At 52.2% G+C, this 16,892-nt stretch overlaps 1 protein-coding gene across 10 annotated transcripts in view; it reads left to right on the forward strand.

Annotated features, from left to right (window-relative positions):
* PPFIBP2 (PPFIA binding protein 2) overlaps nt 1-16,892 on the forward strand; it is a 260,115-nt gene that overhangs the window by 173,120 nt on the left and 70,103 nt on the right. For all 10 annotated transcript variants that reach the window (XM_074997329.1, XM_074997330.1, XM_074997322.1 and 7 more), the window contains one exon: nt 5,211-5,303. In XM_074997329.1, the coding sequence (XP_074853430.1) occupies nt 5,211-5,303 (93 nt within the window). The remainder of the gene's footprint in view (nt 1-5,210; nt 5,304-16,892) is intronic.

Here is a 16,892-nt window from a genome sequence, read left to right on the forward strand (position 1 = left end):
AACAAAGCGCTGAAATACATATTCAGCACCCCATTAGCATGCCGCTGGCTGCGGCACTTCAAAACTGCCACGGCTCACTGCCTCATGGCTTGTCCAGACAGGGCTCCTTTTCGAAAGGACCCCGCCAACTTTGAAATCCCCTTATTCCTATCAGCAGGACTCTGTGCAATGCTGGGTCAAGGTGAAAACTCCAACAGGTCTATCACAAAGTCTGAGAAGCCAACTGGCGATTGGGTCATCCCCAAAGACCTGCCACTATTGCGAGCAGCTGGACATGCTTCTTGCGGGGGGGACCTGACCACATTGTCCACTCTGAATTTCGACATTTCTGGAGGCCCTGTTCTGGAATCTGGGGTGAGCCAAGAGGAGCTGTTGGGCCAGGATGGAGAAGCCAAGGGAGAGGAGGAGGGGGGCAACCAGCAGTGGCCTGAGGAAGCTCTTCCCGACAGCCCAGATCTCTTCACAATAGACCTACAGCCAGTCCACCCTGCACAGGTCCCCTCTCTACCAGTCCAAGCAGAACCTTATTTGCAGCACATGGAACAGCACTCAGAAACTGCAGAAGGCAAAAGGGACACAGCACAGTGGTGGCAGACCATGCTTGGGTTCCGGAGAGTGCAAAAGGTGCATCTGAGGTGCTTGAAGGTAATTACAGCAACAGGCAGCCAAACTGAGGTCCTGTGATCCATGCTGGAGCTGCAGAGGGACTACCTACAGAGCTCTGCAGGCTCTGCTTCCTACTGCCTAGACTCCTCTGAAGACAGGTTGCCCACCCCCCATTGTCATGGTCCCCAAAAGCTGGGAGGGAGGGCAAGTCCAGTCTGCTGCTGTGGCCCCCCAAGAGCCACTGCAAAAGGCTTTTCCACCACCCTTGACACCCCTACTTTTCCATTCTGCTTAACCCTTCCCCACCAAAATAAACTTATTCTTTTGATGACAACCACGGTGTGATTTTTTGGTGCCCATGTGTGGTGGGGTGGAGTGCACAAATCATTGTGGGGACTCGGTGGGGACAGCTGCCCACTGCTACACCAAGGTCTGCAAAGGACTCATGGCAGAGGGACCTGGGTGGGTGTGGAGAGAGCTGATACCACAGCTGCCTGCTGCTATGCCAAGGTCTACAGAGGACTCATGGCAGAGGGACCCTGTTCGAGGGGCGATGGAGAGAGCTGATAGCACAGCTGCCCATATTTTTGTGAAAGTAACCCATTCTTCTTCCTGCAACTTAATCCCCTCTCCTCCTACAAAGTAACAGTATTCTTTCTGTGAAAGTCAGTCTGATTTATGGGTTCACATTTGGTGGGGAGCAGAAATCATTTTGGAAAGTTGGGGTTGATACTACACCAGTGAAATACAGCACAGTCATGGGTCTGGCAGATCATTCATGAAGCTATGTTTCAAAGCCTCCATGATTGCTGCTGCCTCCTCATGTTTATTGGAGAGTGGCCATGCAGGCAGCTGTGAATGAGCTCTGCTCATAGCATCAGCCTCTGCACTCCAAACGCTCATGAAATTCTCCCACCTGGATTCACAAATGTCATGCAAAATTCAGCATGCTGTAGTCATGGTGGGAACATTAGTTTCACAGAGGTCCAAGTGGGTCAGTAAGCATCTGAGCCTTGCTTTTAAATGGCCAAAGATGCATTTCACTGCCATTCTGCACTCGTGGAGTCTTTGATTGAAGTTATCCTTGCTGTGGTCCAGAGCGCCTGTGTTTGGCTTCATGAGGAAAAGAAGCAGGGGCTAAGTAGGATCGCCTAGTGTTATTAGAGGCATCTCCACATCGCCAATCTTGATTTTTCCAGTCTGGGAAAAAGTGCTGTGCAAGAACTTTCTGTACAGCCCAGAATTTCTGAAGATGCGCTTCTCATGAACCTTTCCCGACCATCCCATGTTGATGTCAGTGAAACAACCTTTGTGATCTATCAACACCTGCAGCACCGTCAAGAAGTATCCCTTTCTTTTTATGTACTCAAAGGACAGGTGGTCCAGGGACATCATGGAGATGTACGTTCCATCTATTGCCCAACTGCAGTTAGGAAACCCCATGGTAGCAAAGCCATTCACTATGGCCTGTACATCTCCCAGGGTCACAGTCTTCCTCAGGAGGCATTGACAGATTGCATGGGCTTCCTGCAGCACCATGGCCCCCACTGTAGATCTGCCCACCCTGAATTGATTTGCCACTGACCGGTAACTGTCAGGCATTGTAAACTTCTACAGAGCAATTGCCACTTGCTTCTGAACCATTAAAGCCGGCCTCATTCTTGTGTTGCTGCGCTTCAGGGAGGTGGTCAGCAAATCACAAAGTTCCATAAAAGTGGACTTGCGCATGTGAAAGTTCTGCATCCACTGCTGGTCATTCCAGGACTCCAAAACAATGTGGTCCCACCAGTGTGTGCTGATGTCATGAGTCCAAAACTGCCACTCCACTGTCAGCAGTGTACCCTGGGCAGCCAGCATTGCTGAGTTCTTGGACTACAGTTGAGTGATTTCCTCTTCATCATCACCTTCAAACATCATCTCCCTTTGTAGTTGAAAAAAAAAAGTGCACAACAATCCAGGAAGTTGCTGTAATGGTCTGTGCAATGACTTGAAGCATTCGAGGATCCATGCTTGCACTAGTGCTGTGCCAGAGAAAATGACATGATCTTGCATTTGTTTTTGTGTGGTTAGTGGGTGCTTGCATTCTGAGATAGTGACATCAAACACCCACAAGCAACTGGCAGTTTTTTTCCTCACAACTCTGTGGTACAAAATCCCTAGAATTCAACAGTGCTAGGCTACTGTTGGATAGGTACCCACAATGCATTGCACATGCAGTCGAACTTGGATAACGCAATGGAGATTCAGTAACTTAACACAGAGAAATGAAATTTCCAAAACATTTGGGGACACTTAAATTTGAATTCATAAGAACAAGGTTAAAATATCAAAGTTATTAAAAGCTGATTTTATCTCATAGTGTAGACATAGCCTCAGAGGGGTAGTTGTGTTAGCCTGTGGCTTCACAAAAAAAAAACTGTTGCGATCCCCATGGAATTCTTCAGGGGTCTGCTTACCCTTGGTACCTTACACTTACCCATGGTAAGGAGACCTTGAAGAATTCCACAAGGATTTCAACAACTTGCGCCCCACCATCAATCTCAGCCTTGACCATTTCACAGAAGAGATCCATTTCCTGCACACTACAGTACAAGTCAACAGTGGTCAAATTAATACCACTCTGCACTGGAAAACCAACCACTATGATTACCTGCATGCCTCCAGCTTCCATCCAGGGCACATCACATGATTCATTGTTTACACCCAAGCCCTGAGATACAGCTATATCTGCTTGAATCCCACTGACAGAGAAAAAAAACTACAAGAGCTTTAGCATGCATTTGTAAAACTTAATTACCACTGGGAGAAGTAAAGAAACAGATTGACAGGGCCAGACGAATAACTAGAAACCAGCTACTTTATGATAGGCCCGAGAAGGTAAACAACAGAACACCATTTGCCATCATCTTTCATCCTCTGTTTTCCCACCTTTGATATTCACATGAATTGCACCAATCCCATGCACCTAATTTCCTCCTTCCACATGTTATATTAATAAGTGACTCCCCTCCCTCTTTTTCCCTTCCCCTTCTTCCTTCCCTCCTCCCCCATTCTCTCTCTCTCTCTCTCTCTCTCTCTCTCAAAAACCCATGAAAACTCATTACCTAATAAATAATAACAATAACAAGTAAAATTGTTAGACTTTAAGGCCGCGGTGTCTAATACAGTTGCCACACACCACATGTGGCGAATGAGACACCGCAATGTGACGATTGGCTTTAGAGCCACATGCAGCTCTTGTAGCCTCTAAATGCAGCAGTCGGCTTGTAGAACTGCAGCAAATGCTGGTGCACATGTCCCACCCCTGGTGGGAGAAGTGTGCGGTGGTCCCATGGTACCAAGTCACTCTGGCAGCTCCTGAGGTCCCGAGCTGCTCCGCTGGCCCTGGTGGTCCTGCAGCCCCAAGTGCCCCATGGCCCCAGCCTCTCCTCCAGCTCTAGTGGCAGCCCCAGCTGCTGTGGCAGCTCTGGCAATGGCCCCAGGCACTCCTCTAGCCCCAGCTGCACCAGCCGCTGTGGTAGCTCCAGTGGCTCTGGTGAGTCAATGGCATTTACAACAGAGGGCTTGGAGTGCCTGATTCTGGGGGGGGGGCATTTATTTGGGGGGGGCTGTGGGAGTCTGGCCTTGAGGGGGAAGAGGGGGATGTGTGGCGAATATACAACAATCACAACTACAGGTGTGGTGATCTTTCAATTCCCTTTAGACCCCGCTGCTTTAAGGTGCTACAGTACTGGGGGATGGGTTGGGTTGGTTTGGTTTGGTTTTGTTGTGAAGCAACAGTGGAAGTAGGACAAGGATGAGGAAGAAGAAGAAAACCAATTCCTGGAGGAGCTTCAAACCATGTGAATTCTATTGGTGCAGCTTGGGTATAGTGCGAGATTAGTCGCGCAGGAAAGTTACCAATTAATACTGCCCCATGTAAATACATCCTAATAAAGCTTCTGAGAAGCTTTTAATTGTTGTAAATGCATCTCTTGGTAGCATCAATGACTTCTGTTTGATGACAGGTCTCTTTATCACCAGCTCCTCAGGTTTGGAACCTAGTGTTATGTGTCTGTAAATTGTTGTTTGTAGATGATGTCTCTGCTGAATAATGCCTCATTTGTTACTGTTTGTTGGGTTTTTTAAGTATCTTAAAAAACAAGAAGTGAGGGGCCTTCTCTCTTCTATCAACTTCATTTCATGCTTCAGGGAAGCATTTCAGTCTAGTTTGTTTTTTGTTTTGTTTTGTTTTGTTTTGTTTTTAAAGCCCTTCTGAATGCGACTCTTGGTACAATATAATATGGGTATAAGTGGACCTGAACACTTAGATTACCATGCAACTGATCACATCAGAGTCAGATGTCTTCCCTGCACAACCAGCTGAAGATGGTCCTAACTTTGGCTACAGAGTTTCAGAAAGGATTCTACTTAATAATGTAGCAAACCAAATGACCTTTAATTTGCTTAATTTAGGGTGCACAAATAACAAGGAAAAGTGTGTTTTGCATGGATGGTTTCACATTCACTGGAGTGTCATGCATGAGCCTCAATTCATGTCCTCAGCGAACAGATGCTTGGCTCAGCTCTTTCATTTACCTGTTCTTTTTCTTTTTCTTTTGTAGGGTTTGCTTCAGGAACTCAAGAATCTCAAAGTTAAAGTGGAAGAGCTGGAAAATGAGAGAACCCAATATGAATGGAAATTGAAAGCCACCAAGGTAAGCAGAAAATTTAGTATTTGCAAAAGATGGACTTATTCCCAACTGTTCTTTTTTCTTTCTTTCTTTCTTTACATTTAATACATTTCATTGATGACTGACTGTAACATTAAGTTTTGTTTGAACAACCTGTTGAATGCAGATTTTGCCTTTAAAGTTGTGATCCTTTTTACTTGGGATATTTTACTCTTCTTGCCACCATGTTGTGACTTTCTTTCCGGAAAAAAAAAGTTACTAACAAGGGAATTGTTCATGGACAAGGCTTCGTCTCAAGCTTTCTATTTTACTCTTTCCGTATCAGTTAATATCTTCTGGAGTGCATCCTCTAGCTTGAAAGTCATAGTTTCACAGATGCAGATAGATGCAAGTGGGAGGAAAAAATACCAATCTGTTTTGGTACCACAGGAGTAATTTTCATAGGGTTTAAGGCCATCTTTGATTTTACACGGTTAATCAAGTATTGAACCCAGTTACTTGTGTTTGAGTAAAGCATGTACTCCTAAAAAGCATCTAGCCTTGACATGAAAACATTAAGGCTGTGTCTACATGGGAGCTCACCATCGAAAGGCCAAAATCAAAAGCCAGGAATTGAAATCTCAGCTTTCAAAAGCATATGACCACACTCCAAAGGTGGATCGCAGGTTTGACCCCCTCTTTCAAAAACCACTCTGTTCTTTTGAAACAGAGTGTCCACCTGGCTACGAGCACTCTTGAAATAGCAGAGCCGGAGATGCTGCAGACAGAGTTGCATGACTGCCAAGTCCTTCTAGGGCCTTCAGCCAGCCACTTCCTTAAAGGGACCCCCCCCATCACCTGCATCCTGCATGAGCTGAGGCCAGCCAAGCTGCCAGCAGCAACACAGACCCCAGTGTAGCAGCACCATGGCAGACGAGACCTTGCTCCTGCCCTGGATGCAGACATTGTGGACACTGTGACCCACCTCATCTGCATGGTTGCCATGGCCACCTGCCCCCAGCCTGCATCCCACCCCCTGGCACCTCAGCGCCCATGGAGCCATCCCAGCAGTTCAGACTGGTGGGAGTGGCTGATGCTGGGACAATGGGATGATGCCACATATCTGTGGAGGTTCCACATGAGCCAGGACACCTTCCAGGAGCTATGCCACTGGCAGGCCCCCGCACTGAGGCACGAGGACACCACCATGCAGCCTGCTCTCCCACTTGAGAAGCAGGTCATGGTAGCAATCTGGAAACTGGCCACCCTGGACTCCCACTGCTCAGGGGGGCATCAGTCCAGGGTGGGCAAGGCCACCATTGGAGCAGTCCTCATGGAGGTAAGCTGGGCCTGGGACACACTGGCTACGTCTACACGTGAACGCTACATCGAAATAGCCTATTTCGATGAATAACGTCTACACGTCCTCCAGGGCTGGTGCCGTCGACGTTCAACGTCGACGTTGGGCAGCACCACATCGAAATAGGCACTGCGAGGGAACGTCTACACGCCAAAGCAGCAGACATCGAAATAAGGGTGCCAGGAACAGCTGCAGACAGGGTCACGGGGCGGACTAGCGCTTCTGGGGCAACAGCTAGCCGCTCCCTTAAAGGGCCCCTCCCAGACACACACAGCCTGCACAGCACGCGGTTTGCAGAGCCATAGGCACGCACACCTCAAGCGACGCAGTCATGGACCCCCAGCAGCAGCAGCAGCCAGAGGTCCACCCAGCCACCCCTCTAGGAGCAGTGCTCGCCCTGCTCCATGCCATGCAGGAGGCAGCTGATCACATCCTAGACACAGAGGAGGAGCTGCCCGCAGGGGAGGAGGAAGCAACCCCAAACCCTGCAGCCCCCCGCCCACCTCCCCCCCCGCCTCACACGCCGCCGGCTATGGAGCTACCCCACCAGCACCGACTGGTGGGAGCGGCTGGTGCTCAGAGAGTGGGACGACGACCGCTGGCTCCAGAACTTTTGGATGAGCTGGCAGACATTTCTGGAGCTATGCCAGTGGCTCACCCCCGCACTGAGGCACCAGGACACCTTCATGCGGCGTGCCCTCACTGTTGAGAAATGGGTCAGCATCGCTGTTTGGAAGCTGGCCACTCCAGACAGCTACCGATCCGTGGGCCAGCAGTTCGGTGTCGGCAAGGCCACCGTCGGGGCTGTCCTCATGGAGGTAAGAGGATCCATGGAGGGAGGGGGAGGCAGCCCTGGGATGGGAGGGGAGCCCTGGCAAGGGATGGGAGGGGAGCCCTGGCAGGGGAGGGCCACACACACCCTGAACACCCCTCACTGGTGCTCTCCCATGTGCTTCCCCTGCAGGTCGTCCGCGCCATCAACGCCCTGCTCCTCCACAGGCTCGTGAGGCTTGGGGACCCAGATGCTGCCATCGCGGGCTTTGCCACCCTTGGCTTCCCCAATTGCTTCGGAGCTCTGGATGGGACCCACATCCCCATCCGTGCCCCAGAGCACAGTGGAGGACGCTACCTAAACAGGAAGGGCTACCACTCAGTAGTCCTCCATGCCTTGGTGGACAGCCGGGGCTGCTTCCTGGACATATGTGGGCTGGCCTGGCAGCACCCACGACACCCAGGTATTCCGGAACTCGGGCCTGTGCCGCCGGCTGGAGGCGGGGACCTACATCCCCCAGCGGGAGATCCCTGTGGGGGACACCACCATGCCCCTCTGTGTCATCACAGACGCAGCATACCCCCTCCGGCCCTGACTCATGCACCCTTACACGGGCCACCTGTCAGCCAGCCAGGAGCACTTCAACATGCCCCTGAACCACACACGCCAGGTGGTGGAGCACACATTTGGCCGCCTCAAGGGGCGCTGGAGGTGTCTCCTCACCCGCCTTGATGCGGGCCCCACCAACATTCCCCAGATTGTGGGCGTGTGCAGCGCCCTCCACAACCTCATCGAGAGCAAGGGGGAGGCCTTCTTTCAGGGCTGGGCTGTGGAGGCCGGCAGGGCTGATGTGCAGCCACCCGCTGCCCCCCGTTGCCAGGTGGACCCCGAAGGGACCCGGGTCCGGGAGGCCCTGAGGGCTCAGTTTGACGAGGCCGCGGGGTGAACGCTGGCAGGCCCCCCACTGCACCCCCCCATCCTCCACAACACTCCCTGCCCCTACACCCACACCACAGAGCACCCAAGAGCACACCCCCCGACACTTTTCTTGTAAATAAAAACTGGCATGTTTTTCGTCAAACCAGAATATATATGTTGAACTCATTATTATATCATAACTATGTACAGCCAAAATAAATATTATATATATACGTATTATAAGATGAAAGGAAAAAAAAGGGGAAGACAAGGAAGGGGAGAACTATTTACATGGGGGGGGGCAGGTATCATCATAACGTAACAGAACAGGGGTCTAATATAAACTATTTACAAAAGATAGGTGAAGGGGATATATACAAAGGGGGACGGGGGGGGCCATGTCCTGGGCCCCACACCCCCTAATGTCCAGCGCTGGGGGTGGGTGGCCGCAACCCGCGCCTCGGCAGCAGCCCACGCCGGGGCTGGCTGGGGGCCGGGCGGACCGGGAGATAAGGCCGGCGGGTGTCAGCTGGCCCCAGGTCCCCCTCAGCGGAAGGGCCCTCGGTGGCGGACAGCGGTGGAGCAGCGGGTGGAGCGGCGGGTGGAGCAGGCAGGGCGGGCAGAGGGGCGGCCGGCGCGGCATGGGGGCCAGGTAGTCTGTGATGTGCTCAAATGTGCGCATAAAGGTCCCCCATGCCTCCTGGCGCCAGGCCAGTGCCTGCTGCTGGAGTTGGAGGCGCCGCTCCTCCATCCGCAGGCACTGCTCGGAGACCTCCAGCTGCCGACGGAGGATGGCCAGCAGCTGGGGGTCCGTCGCCGTCCTCGGATGGTGCTGGCTCGACCGTCGTCCCTGCCCTGGGGCCAGTCGGTGCTCCACCAAGGGGCTGGCCTGGAGTGGAGCCCCGGTGGGCTCTCCGGGACCACTGACACCTCGCTGGTGCTCTCCAGTCCTTCCGATGGTGCAGCTGCAGAACATGGGGGGGAAGAAGAGTGGAGACAGCCGTTAGTGTGGCCCCCGAGCCATGGCCCTTGTGCCCCCACCCCTCTGCTGCTGGTTCCCCATCCCCGTCCCTGGGAGATGCTGCTGCTGCTGCTGATGGGTGTCCCACCCCCTCCCCCTGGGGGACCCTAGGTTCCACATCCCCAGGGATGGGGCATGGCACTGTCATGCTGTGGGGGCAGGGGCTGATGCACTCTTCTGAGGGATATGCCACTGCTGTCCTTGGGGCCATGGTCATCTGGGCATGTGGAGGGCCCTGGTCATATCTGTTACCCCCGCCCCTCAACCCTGGGGGTGTGCACCCGGGGGGGTACATACCTGATGGTCCGCTCCCACGGTCCGGGGACACCCAGTGTGCGGACGCCCTGCTGGAGCTCCAGGATGGGATGTGGATCTGGAGCCCCCCATCGCTGGAGGAGGATCCCCCCTCCTCCTCCTCCTCCGGTGCCCCAGGGGTGGGCTCCTGGGGGGGCCCCCGGGATGCGGGGCTTACCTCCGGGGCGGACTCCGCCTCCACGGCCTGCTGGGGCTCATCGGCCGAGGTATCAAGAGTGGCCAGAGGGGAGGAGGTGTGCCGGGGGACCCAGGATGGCCCTGAGCTCCCTGTAAAAGGGGCAAGTGACGGGGGCAGCCCCAGATCGGCTGGCCGCATCCCAGGCCCAGACGTAACCCGGCTGCAGCTCCTTCACCTTACTCCTGACGTGGTCAGGAGTGCGGGCAGGGTGACCCCGGGCGGCCAGGCCCTCGGCCAGCCAAGCGAATGCATCCGCGTTCTGCGTCTTGCTCCCCGTTACCTGGAGCACCTCCTCCTCACTCCAGAGCCCCAGCAGGTCCCGAAGCTCAGCCTCCATCCAGGAGGGGCCCCGCTGCCGCTTCCCAGCCTGGCTGCCGGTCTGGGAGCCCTGGCTCCCCTTGAGGGGGTGCCCTGGGGGTGCTTAGGGGCTGGGGGGTGGCCATCGCAGCGGTGGGGGTTTGGTGTGGCTGCAGAGGAGTGTGCAGGCTGGCCGCGTGGCTGGGCTGCCGCCTGCACGCTCTGTCAGCTTCCTGCACAGGAAGGCAGGGGGTGGGGACCTTTAAGGGGCCGCTGCACACGGCGACCATCAAGCTCAGGGGCTGGAGAGAGCGTCTCTCAACCCCTCAGCTGATGGCCGCCATGGCGGACCCTGCTATTTCAATGTTGCGGGACGCGCAACGGCTACATGTTCCCTACTTCGACGTTGAACGTCGAAGTAGGGCGCTATTCCTATCCCCTCATGGGGTTAGCGACTTCGACGTCTCGCTGCCGTACGTCGATGTCAACTTCGAAATAGCGCCCGCCACATGTAGCCGTGACAGGCGCTATTTCGAAGTTGGCGCGGCTACTTCGAAGTAGCCGGCACGTGTAGACATGGCTACTCTCACCATGGGGAAGGGGCCCATGGGCCTGGAGACCCGTGGGGGCTGCTGGCCAGGAGGGGGCTTGGGGATCCTTGGGGGCTGCTGGTTGGGAGGGGGCATGGGGCATGCAGGCTGACTGGGAACACCCAGCTGCACCCTCACAAGAGCACATGTCCTCCATCCCATGCAGGTCCTCCACGTCATAAACGAGATGTTCCTGCATCATGTCATCTCTTTTGGGGACCTGGACACCATCGTCAGGGGGTTTGCATTGCTGGGGTTCCCAAACTGCTTCGGCACCCTGGATGGCATGTACATCCCCATCTGTGCCCTGCCACACAGTGCCAGCCACTATATTAACCAAAAGGGCTACCACTTGGTAGTCCTCCAGGCCCCAGTGGATCACAAAAGTCGGTTCATGGACATCTATGTGGCTGGGCAGGCCAAACCCTCAATGCCAGGGTCTTAGAATCATAGGACCGGAAGGAACCTCAGGAGATCATCTAGTCCAGCCCCCTGCTTCAAGCTGGATCAGCACCATCTAAGTCATCCCAGCCAGGACCTTGTCAGGCCGGGACTTAAAAACCTCTGGGGGTGGAGAATCCACCACCTCTCCAGGTAACACAGCTCCAGCCTGTGCCTGCATATGGAGGCCAGCACCTTCATTCCCCAGCGGGAGCTCCTTGTTGGGGACACCACCATGCCACTGTGCATGGTCACGGATGTGGCATATCCCTTACTGCCGTGGCTCATGTGGCCCTATAATGACCACCTTTACCCCAGCCGGGAGGCCTTCAACACCCACCTCAACTAGGCTCGGCACGTGGTCAAGTGGGCTTTTGGGTGCCTGAAAGGGCAGTGTCTCCTCGCACACCTTGAGGTCAGGGTGCACAATGTCCCGCAGGTGGTAGGCACTTGCTGCACCCTCCACAACATTGTGGAGGGTAAGGGGTATGCCTACATCCAGGGCTGGGTGACTGAGGCTGCTGCAGGGTTCGAGCCGATGGCCACTGCTGCCAGTTGCTATGCAAACTGCAACAGGGTCTGGATCAGGGAGGCCTTCCGGGTGAGCCTTGCTCCTGGGCTCCACTGACCCCTCCAACACCTCCTTCTCACCACCCCCCCACATATCTACCCCATCACCACATGCACCACCACCACCACCCTCACATCTCCCCACTACGAGACCATGGGACATGGGCATCGTTGTGCCTTAAAGCATTTATAAACTTCAGTCACCACTTGGTGTATATGCAAATGCAACTATTTACAATGAGGGGTGGGGGACCAACTATGTACATCATGGGGCTGGGAGAGACCTGAACCTGGGACAGGGGTGTGTGTGCAGAGAGGGACCTGAACTTGGAGGTGGCTGGGGAGGGACCTGAACCTGGAGGGTCAATTGGAGACAGGGGTTGCAGGCCAAGAGCCCATCAGTCCCAGGATCCCCTCCCTTCCTGGGTGCGGGGTCCACGGCAGGGCTGGGACAGGGCAGGGAGCACTAGCAGGTAGGAGCATAGGGCGATGTCAGCAGGGACCTCAACATGGTGGTGTAGGGGCTTCTGTGGAGGGTTTGGGGGGGCAGTGGTATCTGCGGGTCCTGGTGGGGCAGCATGGAGTGCTAGGAGCCATGCCACATTGCCCACATGCTCCTGCAGGGTCCCATGGATGCCCTCCAGGTGGGACATCAGGTGGTCCCACATCTCCCTCCACCAGGCCCAGTCAGCCTCCTCCAACCGGAGGCGCCACTCTGCCAGCTTGCCCTGGCGGAGTGTAGTGGTATTGCTTCTTTTGTGCCACTGTGGTATCTGGCATGCTTGGAGGTGCCTGGCCCCTGTCTGCTGCCTCCAGGGGGCTCTTTGGGACCACCAATGCTGATGGATTGTGTGGACCCTCAATCAGCACTTGGTGTATATGCAAATGCAACTATACTGTTGCAACGGGAAGGGGAGAAGGACGGTATGTCAGTCCCCGATCAGGACCCCATACCCCCACCTTGCTTGGAGCCTAGGTGGGATGGGTGCAGCATCCATGCGATGTGGGGGGCACACAGGGATTTCCCTCCGGGTGGGACTGTCCCTGGTTGCAGCCCAACTTGCTTATGTCCCACCACACATCTGGCACCTAGAGCTGTCCACAGGGCCAGCTGCTGCCTGGTGTGGGCGGGCACCATGGGTGTGAGGTGGGCTATGGCCAGCCGAGGTGTCTAGCCCCAGATCTCTGGGTACATGCATGGCCCACTTGCAGCTGTGTCGTCCCTGCCCTGCCAGCCAGGGTTCATACCCCATCGTTAACTTACCAGGGGATCCCTCGATGACCTCCGGTGACGCCCAACTCCCTATGGCCCAGCTGCACAACCACAAGAGGATGTCAGTTATGAGGTTGCTCTCCTCCCTGGACCAATCTTGAGTGGCTGGTCTCAGCTCCTCAAGGACCTCTGGTTCAGGCTGGTCTGCAGATGTGTCCAGGACCATTGGGGATGGGGAGCTGTCATAGAATCATAGAACAATAGAGCTGGAAGAGACTTAAAAAGCCATCAAGTCCAGCCCCCTGCCCAAGGCAGGACCAAACCCATCAGATCAGCCGAGCCCGGGCTTTGTTGAGCCAAAACTTAAATACCTCCAGGAATGGATACTCCACTACTTCCCTGGATAGACCATTCCAATGCTTCACTACCCTCCTAGTGAAAAAGTTTTTCCTAATGTTCAACCTGGACCATCCCAACTGCAACTTGAGACCATTGTTTCATGTTCTGCCATCTGGGACCACTGTGAACAGCCTCTCTGCAGCCTCTTTGCAACCTCCCTTCAGTAAGTTGAAGGCTGTTATCAAGTCGCCCCTCAGTCTTCTCTTCTGCAGACTAAACAGACCCAATTTCCTCAACCTTTCTTCATAGGTCGTATGCTCCAGCCCCCTAATTATTTTGGTCGCCATTCGCTGGACCCTCTCCAGTGTGTCCACATGCTTCCATCTTGGGGGCCCAGAACTGGATTTGGGGGCCCAGAACTGTCCTGGGGCCCCAAGATGGAGCAGAGCTCCCAGTAGTAGGAGCAGGTGGAGGGACCTGCTCCTGAGCTCCTGCCCTCATCCCAGGCCCAGGCATAGCCCTGTCAGAGCTCCTTAACTTTGCTCTTTACTTGGTCGGGGGTCCGCTCCAGGTGGCCATGGCTGGTCAGTCCCTGGGCCAGGTGGGCGAAGGCTGCACTGTTCCTCCGCTTTGACCCCCATCTCCCAGAGGACCTCCTGATCTTTCCACAGTCCAAGGAGGTCTAAGAGCTTGGGCTCCGTCCAGGAGGGGGCCCTTTTTTGTTTCTCCAGGGCTGGCTCCTGAGAGCCCTGTGGTGCTCTGAGGAGGGCCCTGGGGCTCTGGAGGCAGTGGTATGCTGGCCATTGGGTCTCTGTGGTCCTTGGGGGCAGCTCAGAAGGTGTGCTCTGTGCAGCTCATACTGTTGCAGCTCACCCATGCTGCCATGGAGGACCCCTCTTTCAAAAGAACAGGCCATGGAGCGCCTACATGTACCTTCTTTCAAATTAGTTTTTATCAAAAGGGTGCTCTTCCCACTACGGGATTGGGATCCAGCTTTTGACGTCTGAGCCACATGCCTCCAATTTCCATTTGAAAGAACTCATTACTTATGTAGATGCTCCCTGTGTTATTTTGAAAGAGGGCCTGTCTTTTGGAAAATACATGCACATGTGGACGCACCCTAAGAGAGGGAGATTTCATGACTCCCCTCCGAAGTTTGTTCCAATGGTTAATCATTATTGTTAAACATTTGTGCCTTATTTATAGTTTGATTTTAGTCTGCCTGCATCTTCTAGGCACTGGTTCTTGTTACGGCATTCTCCACTAGATTTAAAAGCCCTTTAGTACATGGTATTTTCACTTTGTTAGGAAACTTCTGTGAATAGTCTCCAGACATCTCCAGACAGGGCTACTCTTATTTCAAATTAGTTTATAAACTAGTGTTGTTTGTAATATTTCAAGTGACCAAATGCTTAATGCAATTAATACTTACAACTACAGGAAAGAAATGTGTGTTAAAATAGGGAATGAACAAATTAAAGAATATTTAGGTAAGTTCATTCAAGTTGGGAAGCCTGATGAAATTCCCCAGAGCATTCCCTTAACCTTTTTTTAAGTACCCCTTTTTTCAAAAAAAAAAAAAACTCTTAGTAGCCTCAGACTTCTCTTTCATAACTCTAATGGTACCACCAATTGAGACACATAGTTCTAAGGAAATCTGAGGTCTTGAAACAAGTGCCATTCAGTCTTTCCAGATTACTGTCAGATTTATTTTGCATACCACCAAGTTATGCCTCTCTTAAAAAGGCATGCAAAAATATCACAGAAAACTACTACTGAAAGCTTGCTGACTTTCTACCATCTTATTATGAAATACGTGAATTGGAAATACTTACATTTCAGAGTAAGGCATATGAAGCAGTAAAAACAAGTCATTGTCCAAATGAACTCTTAGACTGTACTGACTTTACTAGTGTTATGTAGCCTGTTGTAAAACTAGGAAAATATCTATATGAGTTGATGTACCCCCTGGAAAACCTCAGGTTACCTCCCAAAGGTACATGCAACCCTGGTTGAAAAACACTGCCCCAGAACATACTTAATCCCTTAGCTGAAGAAGTCTTGAAATTGTTACCAATTATCTTTAAGAACTCATGGAGGATGGGTGTGATCCCAGAGGTCTGGAGAAAGGCAAACAAAATACCCGTCTTTAAGAATGGGGAAAAGGAGAATCCAGGCAATTGCAAACTGGTCAGCCTGTCTTTGATATGTGTTAAAATACTGGAACAAATTATTAAACAATCAGTTTGTAAACAACTAGAGGATAATAGGTAAATAAATAGTAGCTAATTTGGATTTGTCAAGAACAAACCATGCCAGAATGATTTCCTTTCCATCTTTGACAGAGTTACTAGCCAAAGAGATGGTCAGGGAATAATATATGTGATTTATTTTGATTGTTAATATGGCTTTCGATACAGCCACATATGTCATTCTCAGAAGTAAAGAAGTAATTTGTGGTCTAGGTGAAATTATTATAATGTGTGTGCATAATTGTTAAAAGACCATCCTCAAATAAGTCATTTGCTATAAAACTGTCAGGAAGTACAGTGTGTGTGTGTATATATTTATATATAGGAGTTCTACAGGGATCTCTTCTCGATCCGGTGTTATTCAACTTTTTCATTATTGATTTGAATAGTGAAGTGAAGAATTTGCTTATAAAATCTTGGAGGGTTTGCAAGCAGTTTGGAGCACAGGATTAGAATCCAAAATGACCTTGACACATTGGAAAATTAGTCTGAAATCATCATGATGAAATTCAGTAAAGACAAGTGCAAAGTAATACACTTAGGAAGAAAAAAAATCAAATACACAACTACCAAATGGGGAATAACTGACTAGGCAGAAATGTTGCTGGAAAGGATCTGGGGGAGTTATAACTGAATGTGAGCCAACAATGTAATGCAGTTCCAAAAAAGGCTAATAAAATTCTGTGACAGACTATTACCATTATGCTTCTTGTGAGTTATCATTGAAAAACATAAATTGCTGATCATGGTTATCATAGAAAATGTGTGGCAACTTTGCATCTAAAGTAATAAAATTCTACTGTGTGATGCATATTTGTCTGGGAAGCAGCCCAAGCCAGTTTCTCAGAGACAAAAGGCAAATGGATGTCTCAACCAGCTACCAACAAAATCAGCTGGACAATCACCTGAGTAACCAGCCATCTACACATTGAAATAGCCCCTGCCGGGAGATTGTGATTCTGTCTCTACACTTAGTATTTTTTTCTGTGCTGCCTGGTGCCAGGACTTGCCCCCCTGCACCACATGGCAGCAAGACTGTTGTGGGGGTTGTGCTTGCATAAAAGGCTGAGAAACTTCTTCTCAGTGGTTTACATTTTTGTACAGCTCCCACTCCCTGCCCCACAGGTGCCCCCCAGTTGGGGTCTTTCCCCTGCTCAACCACATCATGTGGCTAGCCCCCAACCCAAGAAAAAGACATGCCTGCCGTTTGGTGCTGACCATGCTGCCCCCATGTCCTGGCGTGCATGTGGTTAGGGCTCCAAGGTTGGGAAAGATTTGTGGGTGCTTGCAGACATCTGGGGGGAATGCTTCAACTGCCCCCCACCACCAAAATTAGTTTGGGGCCTTTCTGCCACTGGGGGAAGTCTC

Source organism: Carettochelys insculpta, chromosome 6 (assembly GCF_033958435.1).
Source record: "Carettochelys insculpta isolate YL-2023 chromosome 6, ASM3395843v1, whole genome shotgun sequence".
Classification (NCBI taxonomy): domain Eukaryota; kingdom Metazoa; phylum Chordata; order Testudines; family Carettochelyidae; genus Carettochelys; species Carettochelys insculpta.